The sequence below is a fragment of the Molossus molossus genome, unplaced genomic scaffold, assembly GCF_014108415.1.
Source record: "Molossus molossus isolate mMolMol1 unplaced genomic scaffold, mMolMol1.p scaffold_m16_p_18, whole genome shotgun sequence".
Taxonomy (NCBI): domain Eukaryota; kingdom Metazoa; phylum Chordata; class Mammalia; order Chiroptera; family Molossidae; genus Molossus; species Molossus molossus.
The window spans coordinates 42,975,124-42,992,704 of NW_023425353.1; the positions used below are offsets into that span (position 1 = coordinate 42,975,124).

Here is a 17,581-nt window from a genome sequence, read left to right on the forward strand (position 1 = left end):
ATGGCAATGAATACATATCTATCAACAATTGAATCTACAAACAAAATGAACAAGCAGAACAGAAACATTCTCATAGATACAGAGAACATTTTGTCGGTTGCCAGATGGGAGGGGGGTTGGGGGAAGGAGTGAAAAAGGTGAAGGGATTAAGAAGTACAAATTGGTTGCTAGACTGACAAACCTCAAAGGGAAGGGGGGTTGGGGGTGGGAAGAAATAAACCAAAGAACTTATATGCATAACCAATGGACAAGGAGAACAGTGTGGGGAAAGGCAAGAGGGGGACGGGAGTTGGGAGGGAGGGAGTCAATGGGGGAAAAATGAGGTACATCTGTAATATATTCAACAATAAAGATTTAAAAAATGGGAAAAAAATACAATGGATGTTATTAATGGCAAATTAGACACTGCGGAGGATTAGTGATTTGAAGACTGTGATAAAAACTGTCAAACAGCATAGAGAGAAAAGGGTTTTAGAAATAACAAGAGTATTATGGGGATTTGGGACAATTTCACTTGGCCTAAAGTACATAATTGAAATTCCTTAAGGATAGAAGAAAGCTGAGGGGGGTGGAAATTGAGGCACATCACAATCAGGTTTGCTTAAAACCAGTGATAAAACCTTTAAGCCTTCCAGGAGGGGGTGGGGAGGGGCCATATTATAGATAGGAACAGTGATAATAGACAACAAATTTTTCATCATGAACAATGCAAGCCAGACTCACCAATTCCACTTCTGGGAATATAACTGAAGAAACCCAAAAAGACTAATTTGAAAGACTATATGCACCCTATGATTATTGCAGCATTATTTATAATAGTCAAGATTTGGAAGCAGCCCAAGTGCCAATCAGTAGATGAATAGATAAAAAAAGCTGTGGTACATTTACACACTGGAATACTACTCAGCTGTAAAAAAAAAAAAAAAAAAGGGAAGAAAATCTTACCATTTTTGACAGCATCGATGAGGAACCTGGAAAGTATCATGCTAAATGAAATAAGCCAGTTAGAGAAAGACAAGTACTGAGTAATTTCACTTATATGTGGAATCTAATGAGCAAAATAAACTAACAAAATAGAAACAGTCCCAAATATAGAACAGACTGACAGCTGTCAGAGAGAAGGGGAGTTGGAGGGCTGGGTGAAAAAGGTGAAGGGATTACGCTAAAGAAATAAGTAAACTCATAGAAAAATAAAAAAAATACCTTCACAGCCCAAAAAGGGGGGGTGGGGGAGGTGGAATGTAAGCCACAGGACAGTGAAGCAATATTTTTAACACACTAAAAAGAAAAAAATCTGTCAATCTAGTATTCTATACCAAATAAACATATCTTTGAAAAACAAAAGTGTGGAGTCTTAAGAATTCATCACCAGAAGACACACATTACAAAAACAATTAAAAGTTTTTTAAGCAGAAGGAAAATGATACCAAAGATGAATCTACAAAAAGGAATAAAGAGCATGGGGAATAACTATATGGGTAAATGCATCATTTTGTCTTACTGAAATCTATTTAAAAAAATAATTGAGCCCTGGCCAGTTTGGCTCAGCGGTTAGAGCGTCGGCCTGCGGTCTGGAGAGACCCAGGTTCGGTTCCCGCTAAGGGCACGTACTTCGGTTGCAGTTTGTCCCCGGCCCTGGTTGGTCGTGCGGGTGGCAGCCACTCGATGTGTCCCTTCACGTCGATGTTTCTCTCTCTCTCTCCCTTCCTCTCTCTCCCTCCCACTCTATCTGTACAAAAAATGGAAAAATATCCTCGGGTGAGGATTAAAAAATAAAAATAAAAAAAATAAAAAATAATAATTGAAAGCTTAAACAAATAATATATATACTATGTTATATATAATTTTATATTGTTAAAATATTTTCTTTGGTCTACAGAGTCAACACAATATCAAAATATCTGCTAGGTATTTTTGAGAAATTGACAAGCTGATCTTAAAATTCATACAGAAAAGCAGAACTGTCTGGGAAAAGAAAAGGAAAAGAGACTCACACTTCACAATTTTAAAACCTACTACAATGCTTCAACAATCAAGACTGTGATACTGTCATAAAGGTACACATAGAGATCAAAGGAATAAAATTAAAACTTCAACTATAAACCTTTTTATTGGTTAATAGATTTTCAGCAAGAATGGCAATCCCATGCAATGGGGAAAGAGTAATATTTTTATTCGTTGTCACTAGGACAGCTATATCCACATACAAAAAATGAAGTTGGACCTTTATGCTGTGACACAGCAAAATTAAGTCAAAATGGATCATAGATCTGAATCTGAGGAATAAAGCTATAAATCTCTTAGAAAACACTAGTCTAAACTTTTGTGACCTTGGATTAAGTAATAGTCTCTTAGATATGACACCAAAAGTACAAGCAGCAACAGTGAAGTTGATAAATTAGATTTAACCAAAATTAAAATCTTTTTTTGCTTCAAAAGACATCAAGAAAGAGTCAAAACAACTCATGGAATTGAAGAAAATAGCATATTTTCTAATCCTATATCTGATAAAGAATTTGTATTCAGATTATTAAAATAACTTTTACATCTCAACAATAGACAAGTAACCCAACTAAAAAAATGGACAAAAGATTTTGGTAGACATGTCTCAAAAGAAGATATTCAAATGACGAATGAGCACATGAAGGGATATTTGACAACATTTAGTCATCAGAAAAATGCAAATCAATTGCACAGTGAGATACCACTTTGTACTCACTAAGATGGCTAGAATAAAAAAGACAGACAGTGTTGGGAGAATGTGGAAAAATTAGAATCATCATACATTACTGGCAGAACAGTAAAACGGTACAGCCACTTTGGAAAATAGTTTGGCAGTTCCTCAAATGGTTAAACATAGAGTTAACTTATGACCCAGGAATTCCACTGCTGGGTATATACCCAAGAGAAGTGAAAACATATGTCCACACAAAAACTTGTGCACAATGTTTATGCCAACATTAGTCATAATAGCCAAAAAGTGAAAACAGATTGTCAGTTGATAAGCAGATGAACAAAATGTGGTATAACTCTGCTGTGGATTATTCAGTAATATGAAGGAAATAAGTCCTGATGCATGTTACAACATGGATGAACCTTCAAAACATTATGTTAAATACAAGAAGGCAGTCACAAAAGAACACATATTTATATGAAATTTTACTCCATTCATATGCAATGTCCACAACAGGAAATGTATAAAGACAGAATGTAGATTGGTGGTTGCTTAGACCTGGAGAAACAGGAAGATAAGGAGCTGATTGCCAAGGGTTTCCTTTTTTTTTTTTTTTTTGCATTTATCTTCAGATAGAGCGGGAGGGAGAGAGGATGGTGGAAGAGAGAGAGAGAAACATTGATGTGAGAGAGACACATTGAGCAGTTGCCACCCACATGACCTCAACCAGGGCCGGGGACAAACTGCAACTGAGGCACATGCCCCCAGCGGGAAGTGAACCTGGGCCTCTCTGGTCCACAGGCCGACACTCTAACTGCTGAGCCAAACCAGCCAGGCCAAGGGTTTCCTTTTGAGATGACAAAAATCTTCTAAAATTGACTGATGATGATTGCACATATCTGTGATGATGCTACAAACCATTGAACTATACACTTCACATGGGTGAATTGTATGCTTTGTGAATGATATGTCTCAGTAAAGCTATTAAAAATAAAAGCCCTTCCCTGGCCAGTTTGGCTCAGCGGTTAGAGCATTGGCCTGCGGTCCAGAGAGACCCGGGTTGGGTTCCTGCTAAGGGCACGTACCTTGGTTGAAGTTTGTCCCCGGCCCTGGTTGGGTTGTGCGGGAGGCGGCCACTTGATGTGTCCCTTTCACTTCGATGTCTCTCTCTCTCTCCTCCTCTCTCTCCCTCCCACTAAAAAAAAAGCCCCAGGGAAATGATTAAAGTTATCAAGTAAGAATCCCTTATGTTTATAAGGAACTAGTGTGGTTAATTATAAATGTAAAATTTGTGGTTTATTTGATATTAGGGAAAAAGTATAATTACGTGTTGTGAATAAATATATTTGTTGGCGTTTTCATCCTCTGAGGAATAATGGAGGTAAATTAAAAGAGCACCAGGAAAAATTATAAAATGCAATGTAAATGAGAAGTGCTAAGAACAAAAAAATCAGGAATATCAATTGGGAAGTATCTTTTTTCACATGCACAAAATCAATGTTTATAAAATGGCTTCATCATTGCCCTCATATTTCATTATAAAGTGAGGTGGTGGTGGTGGTGTTTTGGGTTTTTAAATCCTCACCTAAGGATATGATTTTCAGATAGAGTGGGAGGGAGGGAGAAAAAACATCAATGTGCCCTGGCCGGTTTGGCTCAGCAGTTAGAGCGTCGGCCTGCGGTACAGAGAGACCCGGGTTCGGTTCCCGCTAAGGGCACGTACCTCGGTTGCGGTTTGTCCCCGGCCCTGGTTGGTCGTGCGGGTGGCGGCCACTCGATATGTCCCTTCACGTCGATGTTTCTCTCTCTCTCTCCCTTCCTCTCTCTCCCTCCCGCTCTGTCTGAACAAAAAATGCAAAAATGTCCTCGGGTGAGGATTAAAAAAAAAAAAACAACATCAATGTGAGAGAGACATCATTCGGTTGCCTCCCCACATCACCTGGACCAGGGCTGGGATCGAACCTGCAACCAGGTACATGCCCTTGACGGGGAATCAAACCCGAGACTCTCTGGTCTTTGGGCCAACACTGTAACTGTTGAGCCAAACCAGCCACGGCTAAAGTGAAGTGTTTTTATTTTAATTCCAGAGTTGTGATATGACACTGGCATTTTACAGATTTCAAACAAGAAAAATGAATTCCCATGCTATAATTGTAGGCCTTATTTTATGAAATAAAAAAATAGATATGTTCTTGATAAATTTGTGTGTATATTTATTTTTTATAGCCCATTTAAATTATTTTCTTTTAGGAACACTTTTGTAGCATTCACAAGTTGAATTTTTTTGCTATATTTTTGTTTCTATTAAAATGAAGAATGCCACCCAGCCGGCATGGCCCAATGGATAGAGCGTGGTCCCATGGACTGAGAGGTCCCGGTTGGATTCCTGGTCAGGGCACATGCCTGGGTTGTGGGCTTGATCACCAGTAGGGGGCGAGCATGCTGTATCTCTCACATTGATGTTTCTATCCCTTCCTCTCTCTAAAAAATCAATAAAAACATATTTAAATAACTAAAATGAAGGATGCCTAAATTAAACAATGTGACTATTATACAAGCCTTGAAATTAGCCAGCAAATGTTGAACCTCGAGATTAGAACCAACCAAACAGCAGTGAGCTTGGAAGCAGTGAATCATATAGTAAACTAGATATTTAATGATCTTATCTACTTGACTATCTCGTAATTTCTTCTTTTACAAGAACCCTGATATCTAATGATGTTTTCTAATAAAGGTCCCAAGTCCAGGAATATGGGACAGCTCCCAGATGGGTCTGAAACCCGAACCTCTCTGCTCAATCAAGTAGGCCCACTCTGAAGGCTTTGGAACCTCAGGGTAGACCCTGTGAAATGACAATGACTTCGAGGAAACTGGCATTGCATTTGGTTCTTGGTATTGCTTAATTTGGAGTTCTTGTTTTGGGCTCAGAGCCAGAGCTAGATCAGAAACAGGCTGACTTCCAGGGACCTTGACATTGTAATGGTCTTTGTTATTATTGGGCCCTGGTTCAGAGCCATCCCTGTCACTAAGTCCCTCTCTGTCCCTGAGGCCCGGACCCCTCTGCCTGTAGAAGCCATCCCCTTCAGAGGCGGAATGATTCCAGCTCTGATTCCCATTACCTCTGAGACAAATGATCTCACCTCTCCAAGCTTCCATTTTCTCATCTAGAAAAGTGGGTTAACACTTATAGCGGGTTTAGGTAGAACAGATAATTAAGGGTACAAATTTGCAACGAGTAGTAAATAAGTCGTAGAGATCTAATGCATCATATAGGGAACATAGAGAACAGTATTGCATTATAATCATCAAACTCACTGACAGACTAGACCTTAATTATTCCAACCACTACAAAGAAATAAGTATGGCATGTATTCCTAATCAATGGATATAGACAACAATGCTTGGGGGGGAGGGGATAGGGAGGAGGATGTCTTCAGGGAAAAAGAAGAAAAATCTGTAACAAAAATAAAAATAAATTAAAAAGTATGCGGTGTGATAGAGGTGTTAATTGTCACCACAATGGCAATCATATAATGTTATATATGTTAAACTTACACAATGTTATTTATCAAATATATTTTTAATAACCCCAATACTTAGATATTATTAGATATCAGGGTTCTTGTAAGACTAAATGAGAAATTACTCTGTATTTACTATTCAGTAAGTGGACACTATCATTAGTAATAATTCTATCCATGAAAGGGGTGGTGGAAACCTAGTTAAGCATCTCATGAAACTCAGCATGTAACTCTTTGCTAAAACTTTTACCCCTGGGCTTTTCATTTTGGCAAGCTCCCAAACTGGAACTTTAGCACTGAAGGTCAAAAGAATGGCTTCCTGAAATAAAATTAAAGGACTACACTAAATGTTAGGGAAAACATGCTCATAAAATGGAAGCATGAACTATTGTTTTCTCTAAGGTGAACTTGATGCTACTTTGCCATTGAGCATGAGTGGCCTATTGCAAATGTATTAGTTATCAGAACAATTGACCACTGGACCAACTGGACGATTATACTAGCAATGTTCAAAGTACTTTCCATTCTCCTGAAAAAAGAGAAGTATGAGAAATGTTTTTTGTTTCATTCAGATCTAGACAAATGTAATGTATTTGCTTTGCTTTATTAACAGCTATATTGCTACCCACTTAGAAAATTTAATGTTTTGGTTACATTGTGTCTCATATGTGCCTCCTTGAAAAATAATGACAATTATTTGCGTGCCTGCGATCTGCATTTAACCGAGTTACTGGTGATTCCTTAAGTTGGTCAATGCAATTTCCAGGCATTAATAACTCACTAAATAATTCTGGAAGCATAAGCAGTTTTGCTACCAGAAATAAAAAAAAATGGGAAGGTGTAACCAGGCACTATTCAATGTACATACCAGTGTTTGCAACATGTAGTTCTCCAGAAATTATTTGTGGCATCTTCTGGAAAGGGAACCTCTCTGCCGAACTGTCACGATCAATGATTCTTTGATTCCTCTGGACCTGGGGACTCTTACTTCTGCCTTCCAATATACAGGTCACTGCAGAACAGCCACTCCACTGAAACCTGGATACTTCTTTCCTTCCAAGACGTAAAAGCCTGTCCATTCTCCAGAATGCTGTGGCAAAGGCTTTGTGTATGTTCTCATGCTCACACGGTTCTTTTGCTTGTTTCTTTACAGAAAAGAGGTTTTCTGTAGCTCGGTATTCTTCCCTAAACACAGTATGAAAGGAATCGATTAGCTTTTGCTCTTTGGGGGTCAGCTGGTAGGAAGGATCAAATCTGGAAAGCTGATGGAGAAGTAAAACTGGGAGTTCCGTGGATGTGAAACCTGCCGCCGAGGCACCGTGATGCCCATCGAACAAACCGAGAAAACACACGTTTGGTTTGTTGCCAAAGTTATTCACCACGGTGAATTTATCATTCATGTCGACTTTCCATGTAGAATTCCTGTCATCACTGATGGCTAATCCTTTAATTAATTGATGGCAGACTTTTTGTGAGTATATGGAACTGCTGTGAATGTTACCAATAATCGCATAGTATGCTGGTATTTTTTTCTTCCAAAGCAGTTCAAAAGCATTATCAATGTTCTGGAGGGCTTTTTCAGTAAATGTAAAAGATGACAATAGTTTGCTAATTACAAACTGTCTCTGAATAGCAATCACTGAGTGTGCTGGCTTATTTCCACCACTCCATTTCAGACCCAGTGTGGCCAGAGCTGCGTGTTGCTTTTTGTGGAAGAAAATTTTAGGTGGTTCGATTTCCGCATCGCATGTGGAACAGGGAAATGTGGTCATGTCACTGGAGATCTCCTCTTGCTGGTCTTCAGAGTCTGTTGATTGTCTCTCCCCCTTCCTTTTAACATGCTTGCTTTTCAGTGGAACTGAGACGTTCTCTTCCGAATCAACTGTTGATTTACTTCCAACCCACTTCCTTGATTTCCAAAACACTCTGCAAACAGGATGAAAGATATTTACATGCCAGGAATGATGCAATGACTAAAATCTCTTCAAGCAGACCCTTATCTTTGCAATTTGCTTCGGTTCCTCATGATTTTATACAGGCCTAGAATTAAACACTCTGATGAATCTTTCTGTGATTCCCCCCCAAAACACGTAGTAAGTACTGAATAAATTGGTGATTGACTTGTCTGTTACTGAATAAAATTAGGCAAAATCTCCACAAAGTCAGCTAGACATCTAAAAACTAATACTCAGAGAAATTAGTACAATATTTAATCCCAGGCACATGGAGATACATGTATGAGACCTAGGAATTTGATTTCAAGTTATGGGCATAATTACTTTTGTACTCCATTTTGTCTTGCTTAAAATACTTTTGTCCTGATAAAAGTGTTTGCAAGAAAATCAATGGGAGATGCCGAAACAAAACTGATAGAACAGAATTTTTTAGGACTACAATGGGAAAGAGGTATGGGCTGAGGAAAGGAAAGAAAAATGTGGAGCTGAACGGTAAGTTTCTGGAGAGCTGACACCCTTCCTATCAGAAGCATCTAGAACAGTAGTATTCAGCACCTGGGGACATTTTTATTCATTTTATGCACAATTCCTAGGGCATGGGATCTTTGTAAGGGCCTATGGAAATGTTGGAGACCTGGGGAAAAAATGCTTTAGTTTAAAAATATTCTAAACTCTGAAACATCAGTTAGTAGCTTTAATGCTTATGAAATGTGGCATTTTGAAAACTAAATAACTTCAGCTCAACTCATACACAAGTTGTATTTGATATGGGTATATTAAATGTATTAGATGTAATGAGGGGTAGGCCTACAAAAATAATGCCTGGGGCCCACAGGGACTTAAAAAACATCCTAGGCATTATAATAGGTATTCAAGAATGTTGATGATTGAGATAAGAAATGAGCCCCTTGCCCTGACCGGTTTGGCTCAGCAGTTAGAGCATTGGCCTGTGGTCCAGAGAGACCTGGATTTAGTTACCGCTAAGGGCATGTACCTCGGTTGCAGTTTGTCCCCGGCCCTGGTTGGTCATGTGGGTGGCAGCCACTTGATGTGTCCCTTTCACGTCGATGTTTCTCTCTCTCTCTCTCTTCCTCTCTCTCCCTCCCACTCTATCTGAACAAAAAATGGAAAAAAATGTCCTCGGGTGAGGATAAAAATAAATAAATAAATAAATAAATAAATAAATAAAATAAAAAGGAAATGAGCCCCTTTAGCTGGCCAGTGTGGCTCAGTGGATTGAGCATAGTCCCATGGACTGAGATGTCTCGGTTCAATTCCCAGTCAGGGCATGTGCCTGGGTTTCCAGCTTGATCCCCGGTGAGGGGGGTACAGGAGATAGCAGATCAATGTTTCTCTCTCTCCCTCCCTCCCTCTATAAAAAATCAATAAAAAAATATATTACATTTAAAAGAAGAAAGAAAGAAAGAAAGAAAGAAAGAAAGAAAGAAAGAAAGAAAGAAAGAAAGAAAGAAAGAAAGAAAGAAAGAAAGAAATTAGCCCATTTATCTCTGGCTAATGTGGTTCAGTTGGTTGAGTGTCGGCCCAAGCACTTAAAGTTTGCCAGTTCAATTCCCAGTCAGGGCATATGCCTGGGTTTTGGGCTTCTTATAAAAGAAGAAATTACGAGATAGTCAAGTAGATAAGATCATTAAATATCTAGTTTACTATATGATTCACTGCTTCCAAGCTCACTGCTGTTTGGTTGGTTCTAATCTCGAGGTTCAACATTTGCTGGCTAATTTCAAGGCTTGTATAATAGTCACATTGTTTAATTTAGGCATCCTTCATTTTAGTTATTTAAATATGTTTTTATTGCCCTGGCCAGTTTGGCTCAGCGGTTAGAGCGTCGGCCTGCGGTCCGGAGAGACCCGGGTTCGGTTCCCGCTAAGGGCACATACTTCGGTTGCAGTTTGTCCCCGGCCCTGGTTGGTCATGCGGGTGGCAGCCACTCGATGTGTCCCTTCACGTCGATGTTTCTCTCTCTCTCTCTCCCTTCCTCTCTCTCCCTCCCACTCTATCTGTACAAAAAAATGGAAAAATATCCTCGGGTGAGGATAAAAAATAAAAAATAAAAAAAAATAAAAAAATAAAAAATATGTTTTTATTGATTTTTTAGAGAGAGGAAGGGATAGAAACATCAATGTGAGAGATACATCATGCTCGCCCCCTACTGGTGATCAAGCCCACAACCCAGGCATGTGCCCTGACCAGGAATCCAACCGGGACCTCTCAGTCCATGGGACCACGCTCTACCCATTGGGCCATGCCGGCTGGGTGGCATTCTTCATTTTAATAAAAACAAAAATATAGCAAAAAAAAAAATCAATTTGTGAATGCTACAAAAGTGTTCCTAAAAGAAAATAATTTAAATGGGCTATAAAAAATAAATATACACACAAATTTATCAAGAACATATCTATTTTTTTATTTCATAAAATAAGGCAGAAAGCAGCAGATCTATGTTTTCCTCTCACATTGATGTTTCTCTCACTCTCCCTCCTCTCTAAAATCAATAAAAACATATTTTAAAAAAATTATATGCTACAAATGAGCCTATTTAGTAATAATGATTTATATAATAATAAAAGCAATGCATAATCATTTTTAAGTTCAATGCAGAAGGATACAAGGTAGAAATAAAAGAATGTCCATTTGTCTCCATCCCACTCCCACCACACTAATCTCAGTCCCAGTGATAATCAACAGCTCGCTACCTTTCCAAATATCTCTAGTATATATTTGTAACAGATGTCAACATATTAATATAATACATTAATATATAGTAAAATGTAAACATAATATTACTAATATATTGATATATAACATAATTAGGTAGTCGATAATAATATATTACATAAATATACAGATAATATAATATGCATGTAGTTTTTCTGAAATGTAAGTGGGGTCATATTTTGCATGCCATCCTAGAATCTGCCATTTCACTCAGTACTATATCACGGCCTTGTTTAGAAAGTCCAAGTAGTGAAAGTTTGGATACAGAAAATATGCTGTCAACAATGTAGACTTCGGGTTTTTTAAAAAACTGCCTTCACTTATTAACTCTATGACCTTAGTCAGGATATTCCATGTCTCTGAGCATCTGCTTGCTTATCTGGAAAATGAACAGGGTTGTTTTTAGCATCAAATGAGATACGTGGTGAAGCAGTCAGCAAAGGGGACACACGGAAATGGCTGCTGCTTCCACCCAAAGTGAAAAGGACACCGAGAGCCGGACCAAATGAAAACATTTTACTTAAAGACGTGAAATAACAGTGCTTAGGGAGAAATGTGTTCTGTATAAAACTAATTTAACAAAATATCGGTAAATCAATGAGAGAGGATTTTTTTTTATCCTAACCTGAGGACATTTTTCCATTTTTTGTTCAGATAGAGTGGGGCGGGAGGTGGGGGAGAGAGAGAGAAACGTCGACATGAAAGGGACACATCGAGTGGTTGCCACCCACATGACCCAACCAGGGCGGGGGACAAACTGCAACTGAGGTACGTGCCCTTAGCAGGAACCTGGGTCTCTCTGGATCGCAGGCGGATGCTCTAACCACTGGGCCAAACCGGCCAGGGTGAGAGAAGATTTTTAATCCATTTATTTTCAGATAGAGTGGGAGGGAGGGGGAGAGAGGAGAAAAACATCGATGTGAGAGACCAGAGCTGGGGACCAAACTGCAAATGAGGTACATGCCCTTGACTGGAATCGAACCTGCAACTCTTTGGTCCGCAGGCTGACTCTCCAACCACTGAGCCAAACCAGCCAGGATGAGAGAGGATGTTTTAAGAGCAAAACCTGAATCTGAGTATTTCAGAATTGAGCAATGTGCTTTTATTAATATGTTGTGGTAAATTGTATATCTCATTGCTTGGTTACAGTTATGTTACTTAGTTTAAGAAATACTAACAAGCCCTGGCCATTTTTGTTCAGTGGTTAGAGCATCGGCCCATGGACCAGAGAGTCCCAGGTTCAGTTCCTGCTAAGAGCGTGTACCTCGCCCTGGCCGGTTTGGCTCAGCGGTTAGAGCGTCGACCTGCGGTCCTGAGAGACCTGGGTTCGGTTCCCGCTAAGGGCGCGTACCTCGGTTGCAGTTTGTCCCCGGCCCTGGTCGGTCGTGCGGGTGGCAGCCACTCGATGTGTTCCTTTCAGGTCGATGTTTCTCTCTCTCTCTCTCTGTTCCTCTCTCTCCCTCCCACTCTACCTGAACAAAAAATGGAAAAATGTCCTCAGGTGAGGATAAAAAAAACCAAAAAAACAAAAATAAGAGCGTGTACCTCAGTTGCAGTTTGTCCCCAGCCCCGGTTGGGATCGTGTGGGTGGCAACCACTCTATGGGTCTCTCTCACATCGATGTTTCTCTTTCTCCCTCTCCCTCCCTCCCTCCCTCCCTCTCTATCTGAAGATAAATACAAAACAAAAAACAAACAAACAAAAAAAACTAACATTGTACAAATAAAACAGCACAATTTTGAGAAATGTATGTCAATTAAAAACGAATGTGTAAATAAAATAATGGCTATAGAAAAAAAGAGCAAACATCTTTAAGACTCTTGGCATTAAAATTTCATCCTATAAAACTGTGAAAATCTTATTTCTAGGCAGGAAGGACTTCTACAATGAATGATAAAACAGTGCACTCTGTGATAAGCCAAAGGGCTTCAGCAGCCTTCATGCATGATTTACACATGGCAATCTAATTAAAAATTAAAGAAACAAGCAAAGCTCTGATAAATTTGAAGTGTTTTGCTGCTTTTCTTATTTGTATTTAATTTCCTGAAGCCACAATCGTATTGCCTATAGCTACTCATCTCCTACAGTAGAATTTTATTTACAAATTTCCACTTCATAAGTGCTTCTACAACTACTAGCATATTAGCAGCCTCCCTGGCTCTGCCTAATCAACATCTAATCAACAAGTGTGTTTCTTTTTTTTTTTTTTTCATGGAAAATTTTAAATTACGAAGAAATTGAGAGAAGACTATAATGATCCCCCCATATACCCATCACCAGTTTTAACCATTGTCAACATTTTTTCACTCTTATTTCATCTGTATCCTCAGCCACTTTTTCATTTTATTCTAGTTATTTATTTTACTGGAAAATTTTAAAGCCAATCTCCAAATTATATCACTCATCAGTACTTTCATCTCATCAACAGATTTGATGAGCTTCCATTCACTTCTTCAATCCCTGCAATAGGCCAGCTACTGTGCCTGGTGTGGAGGATGCACGGAAGAGTAGGGCTTGTGTCCTGCCCTCAGAGCTACAGGGGAGGAATCTGCCGTGCCGTCCGTATGCTCATACAAAGGATTAAGCAGGTCAGATGGGGCCCAGGACAGAGTCCCATTACAGTGCCCTACCAGGGTCCTAACCCTTCACCTAACTAGGGATGTCGTTATGAGACCTGAGAAGCTGACCTAGAAAACTCACAATTGAGAAATCAGGAAGGAGTCCAAAGCAAATCCAGTGGAAATACCAGTCAGCAGGAGGAGGAGGAGGAAGACCCAGCAAAGGAAATAGAAAGGTAAGTAGAGAAGTCGAAGAAGAGAATGAATATTGGCAAAACTTTTGAGCTCTTCTGACCAAAATGTATATTAAATATGTATATTGGTAATATGCAGGTAAAGGATGCAGTTTTTCTGAGGCTTGATGAACTGTTGGAAGAATATATAAGACATCCTAATATGATTTTTTGACCTCAACTCACTTCTTTATATCAGAACTGTATCAGTATATAGGGGATAGTCATAATACACTCTCACCCACATGGAGCCATTCTTAGAATAGAATGTGTTCTATTATATGTTTATTCGTTCATTCATTCATTTAACAAATACTTGAGCCCTGGCCTGCTTGGCTCAGTGGTTAGAGTGGCAGCCCGCAAACCAGAGTCCCAGGTTCGGTTCCCACTAAGGGCACGTACTTCAGTTGCAATTTGTCCCCAGCAATTTGGGGTCGTGTGGGTGGCAACCACTCGATGTGTCTCTCTCACATCGATGTTTCTCTCTCCCTTCCGCTCTATCTGAAATTAAATGCAAAAATGTCCTTGGGTGAGGATTAAAAAAAACACACAAATACTTGAGCATCTACAGTATGCCAGGCACTGTTTTATTTTCTGGGGATACAGCAGGTAACAAAATAGGCACGAAATGAGAAGAATCTTATATTCTGATATGAGAGAGAGAAAATTTTAAAAAAGAACACATGTAAACATATAATATCAGACACAGGTGAGTACTATTATGAAAAATATAGCAGATTCAGAGTATGAATGGAAGCCCTGTTTTGTGTAAGGTAGTCAGAGGACTATATCCTTCTTTCATTAGCCTGACAGGGAGCCAAGGTTTCATTTGATTACTAAGAAAGTGGAGGAAAAAGAATATTGAAGATATAACTGTTCATTGATTACATTTGTTATGCAGTAAAAATGAAGGAAATTTACCTGCAGGCACTATTTTTATGGTCCTCTGACATTGTTACCTTCCTTTGCCCTCTCTTTGCCCCCTTTCCCCAGCCTCTATCCCTCCAACGTGGGTGGTGCTGGCAGTGGCGGTAGTGGAGAGGTGGTGGTGATGGTGGTGATGGCCATCGTGGGGGTTCCGCTGATCTGATGGTACACACCCCTCTGGGTGGAATGTTGATGCATCATCCGGAACCTCCGTCAGAACTCACTCTATGAGTTAAGCAGCGGGGTCACAAATTGTATTAACACACTACTCTGACATTTCTGAAAGAAGGATTATTCATTAAATATACTGTCTTATGCCTGCATAATGAGATAAAAGCAGAATGACTGTAAGTTTTCTCCTTTCTTGTGAGTCGTGGTACTTTCAAAATACCAGAAGGCTCTTCTTAATATGTAAACCTGTTGCCCTCGCACTGACATATCTCACAGGGTGTCTCAGGCCTTCTCTCTAGGACACCCCCTCCTACCTGCCCCGTAGAGACTGCTCAATCCATCTTGCTGTTCCAAGTCACTGCCTGAACGTTACAGACCTTTATTGGACTTTTTCTTTTTTTTTTTATCCTTGCCCGAGGACATTTTTCCATTTTTTGTTCAGATAGAGCAGGAGGGAGAGAGAGGAAGAGAGAGAGAGAGAGAAACATCGACGTGAAGGGACACATCGAGTGGCTGCCACCCGCACGACCAACCAGGGCCGGGGACAAACTGCAACCGAAGTACGTGACCTTAGCAGGAACCAAAGCCAGGTCTCTCTGTACCGCAGGCCGACGCTCCAACCGCTGAGCCAAACTGGCCAGGGCAGGACTTTTTTGTTTCTTGAGCCCACCTTTGCTCCTGGCCAGTATCTTTAGTTGGTAGGTTTTTAATCTACAGCTGCATTGCGCTCTCTCACCCCAGGCTAAATTAGGACACGAGTCTTGGATCAGTTTGCTTGCACACTGAAGAAATGTGGACAAGCTCAAGTGCTTAATGGACATCTCCAAGAGGGTGTATCACAGCTCAAAGTCAACGTGTCCAAAAGGGAATTCACTACCTTTCCTCCAGAATCTTCCCCCACCATTAGCTCAGGTAGACTGGAAACTATATTTCCCAGAGACCCTTCCCTGTGTGGTTACGGGTTAGAGTTAGCCAAGAAAGGAATTTGGGAGCACTACCTCTGAATGCCATCATGGTTCATTGAGATGACCTACAGATGCAGAGGTGCCTAGTGGGTTCCAGTTGGTCCTGCTCTGTCTACTCTGCATTCAGCTCGTTCTCTAGACTGCAGGCCCTGCCGGCCAACAGCAGCCCCAGATCCACCAGCAGAGGCCTGCCTTTGGACCCACCGAGGCAAATGCTTCCTTGAGACTTCTCCATCAGCCTCCCCTTTGTGGTCCTACTTTGCTTGCTGGATATCCTTACTTCTCAAGCTGACTAGTTGGAGACTTCGCTGGTCTTCCAGCTCCCCTCCCCAGATGTCCAATTGCTCTGCTTCTCCTACAAACTAAGGTCTAATTTCAACAATGAATTCTTTATTTCATAATTCCTAGGATTCAGCTTTCCTAATTGAACCCTAACTGAAACAGATGCCACCACCACCCCATCCTCCCTTTCAAGATATACGCGTTAATCATTGAGGCCCATCGGATCTCTCTTCAATATCCGGTAATCACCCACTTGTTTCCTTCCCCACTGCTATCACTGTTTCAGGGTATCAAGCTATTTTGCCCGACTTACTGCATTAGCCTACAAGCTACTCCACTCACTTCCAGTCTGCTGGCCTCTCTCTGCATTTGTTCCCCTCGGAGCAGCAGCCGGGATCCAACTGCCTGAGGCGTTCTCACTGGCCTGCCCTTGTTCTGGAGATAAGCTCCTGAATGCCTTTGACAGATCTCTGCCTCCTTGCCTTCTGCTAACCTCTCATCATTGCCCCCTCACCCCATGCCAATCTTGTATAGAGACATGAAACAAATCTTCACCAGTTTGGTAGGAAAAGCTATTTGATGCCTTTGATCTGAAAGCCTTGTTATTCTATTGCTTTTTGATTCACACCACGTATGCACATACTGCATATTCATTTCCAGCAGCTGCATCATCCCCGTGCCACTGAGTGTGGGAAGGAGGGAGGCGGCTTCAAGCAAGTACGGAGCCTCCTGTTGGCTCCAGCTCCCTGGGTGGGGCGGGGCACAGGGTGGCTGTGGGGCTGTATCTCACCTCCACATGCAGCCCTCAGGCTGGGTGGTGATAAGGCTCATAGGAAAACCCCCTCATAGAACTTAACCAGTGACTTAATGTCAACTTCTTTCCAGAGGAAAATAGAGACAACATATTCCTTATGAAACTACCCAGAGAAGAAGGTGGGTATATCTCCACATGGGTTCTCAGTAAACTGTGTCTGCCAAGGTATATTTGTGGTCAGTTATTGTGTTTATGTTATTAATTGATTACTTTATTGATGTTATTTTATTGACTTCAAAACATGTTGTACTTTGTTATACATTCGATACCCAGTTAATGCATTCCCCTTTTTATAATATTTAAACAATAAAGAAGTATGTGGAGGAAAAGCAGAGGGCTTCCTTTCTTCAAGGTAACCACTGCCAAAAGTCTGGTGTGTGTTGTGCTAGACAGGTTTCTATGTTCATATACAGATGAAAACATAGACCATCTATTTTCAGATTTAGATTTAATTTGTATGTAGTCAACTGCATAATTCTAAATGTACAGATGGATGGATTTTTTTTTATAAGAGTATACTTGTAGACTCCATTACATCTTGTTTTCTGTATTTTTTTCAGTTAGCTTGGCAACATAATCATAATATTCTGTAAATGTTATCTATTACTAGTATGGGGAAGGGATTTTATAGGTTAGTCCCTATCAACCTACCCTACTCTTTTTAACTGCTATATTATATTCCTTAGTAAATGTAAAGATGCAACAGATTATTTAGCCATTTATGTATAATGATGCAAATTACTTT

At 40.2% G+C, this 17,581-nt stretch overlaps 1 protein-coding gene across 18 annotated transcripts in view; it reads right to left on the reverse strand.

Annotated features, from left to right (window-relative positions):
• Window positions 1-16,567, reverse strand: part of PP2D1 (protein phosphatase 2C like domain containing 1) — a 42,368-nt gene extending 25,801 nt beyond the window's left edge. For 5 of the 18 annotated variants that reach the window (XM_036267580.1, XM_036267579.1, XM_036267583.1 and 2 more), the window contains exons 1-3: window positions 16,365-16,530; window positions 14,599-14,829; window positions 7,064-8,121 (exon numbers count right to left, since the gene is read on the reverse strand). In XM_036267580.1, the coding sequence (XP_036123473.1) occupies window positions 7,064-8,121; window positions 14,599-14,630 (1,090 nt within the window). In that variant the 5' untranslated portion in view covers window positions 14,631-14,829; window positions 16,365-16,530. Of the gene's footprint in view, window positions 1-945; window positions 987-5,183; window positions 5,932-7,063; window positions 8,122-14,598; window positions 14,830-16,364 lie in introns of those variants that run through there. The other 13 variants (XR_004960194.1, XR_004960193.1, XM_036267586.1 and 10 more) reach the window with 10 other exon arrangements.
• Between the last annotated feature and the right edge of the window lie 1,014 nt (window positions 16,568-17,581).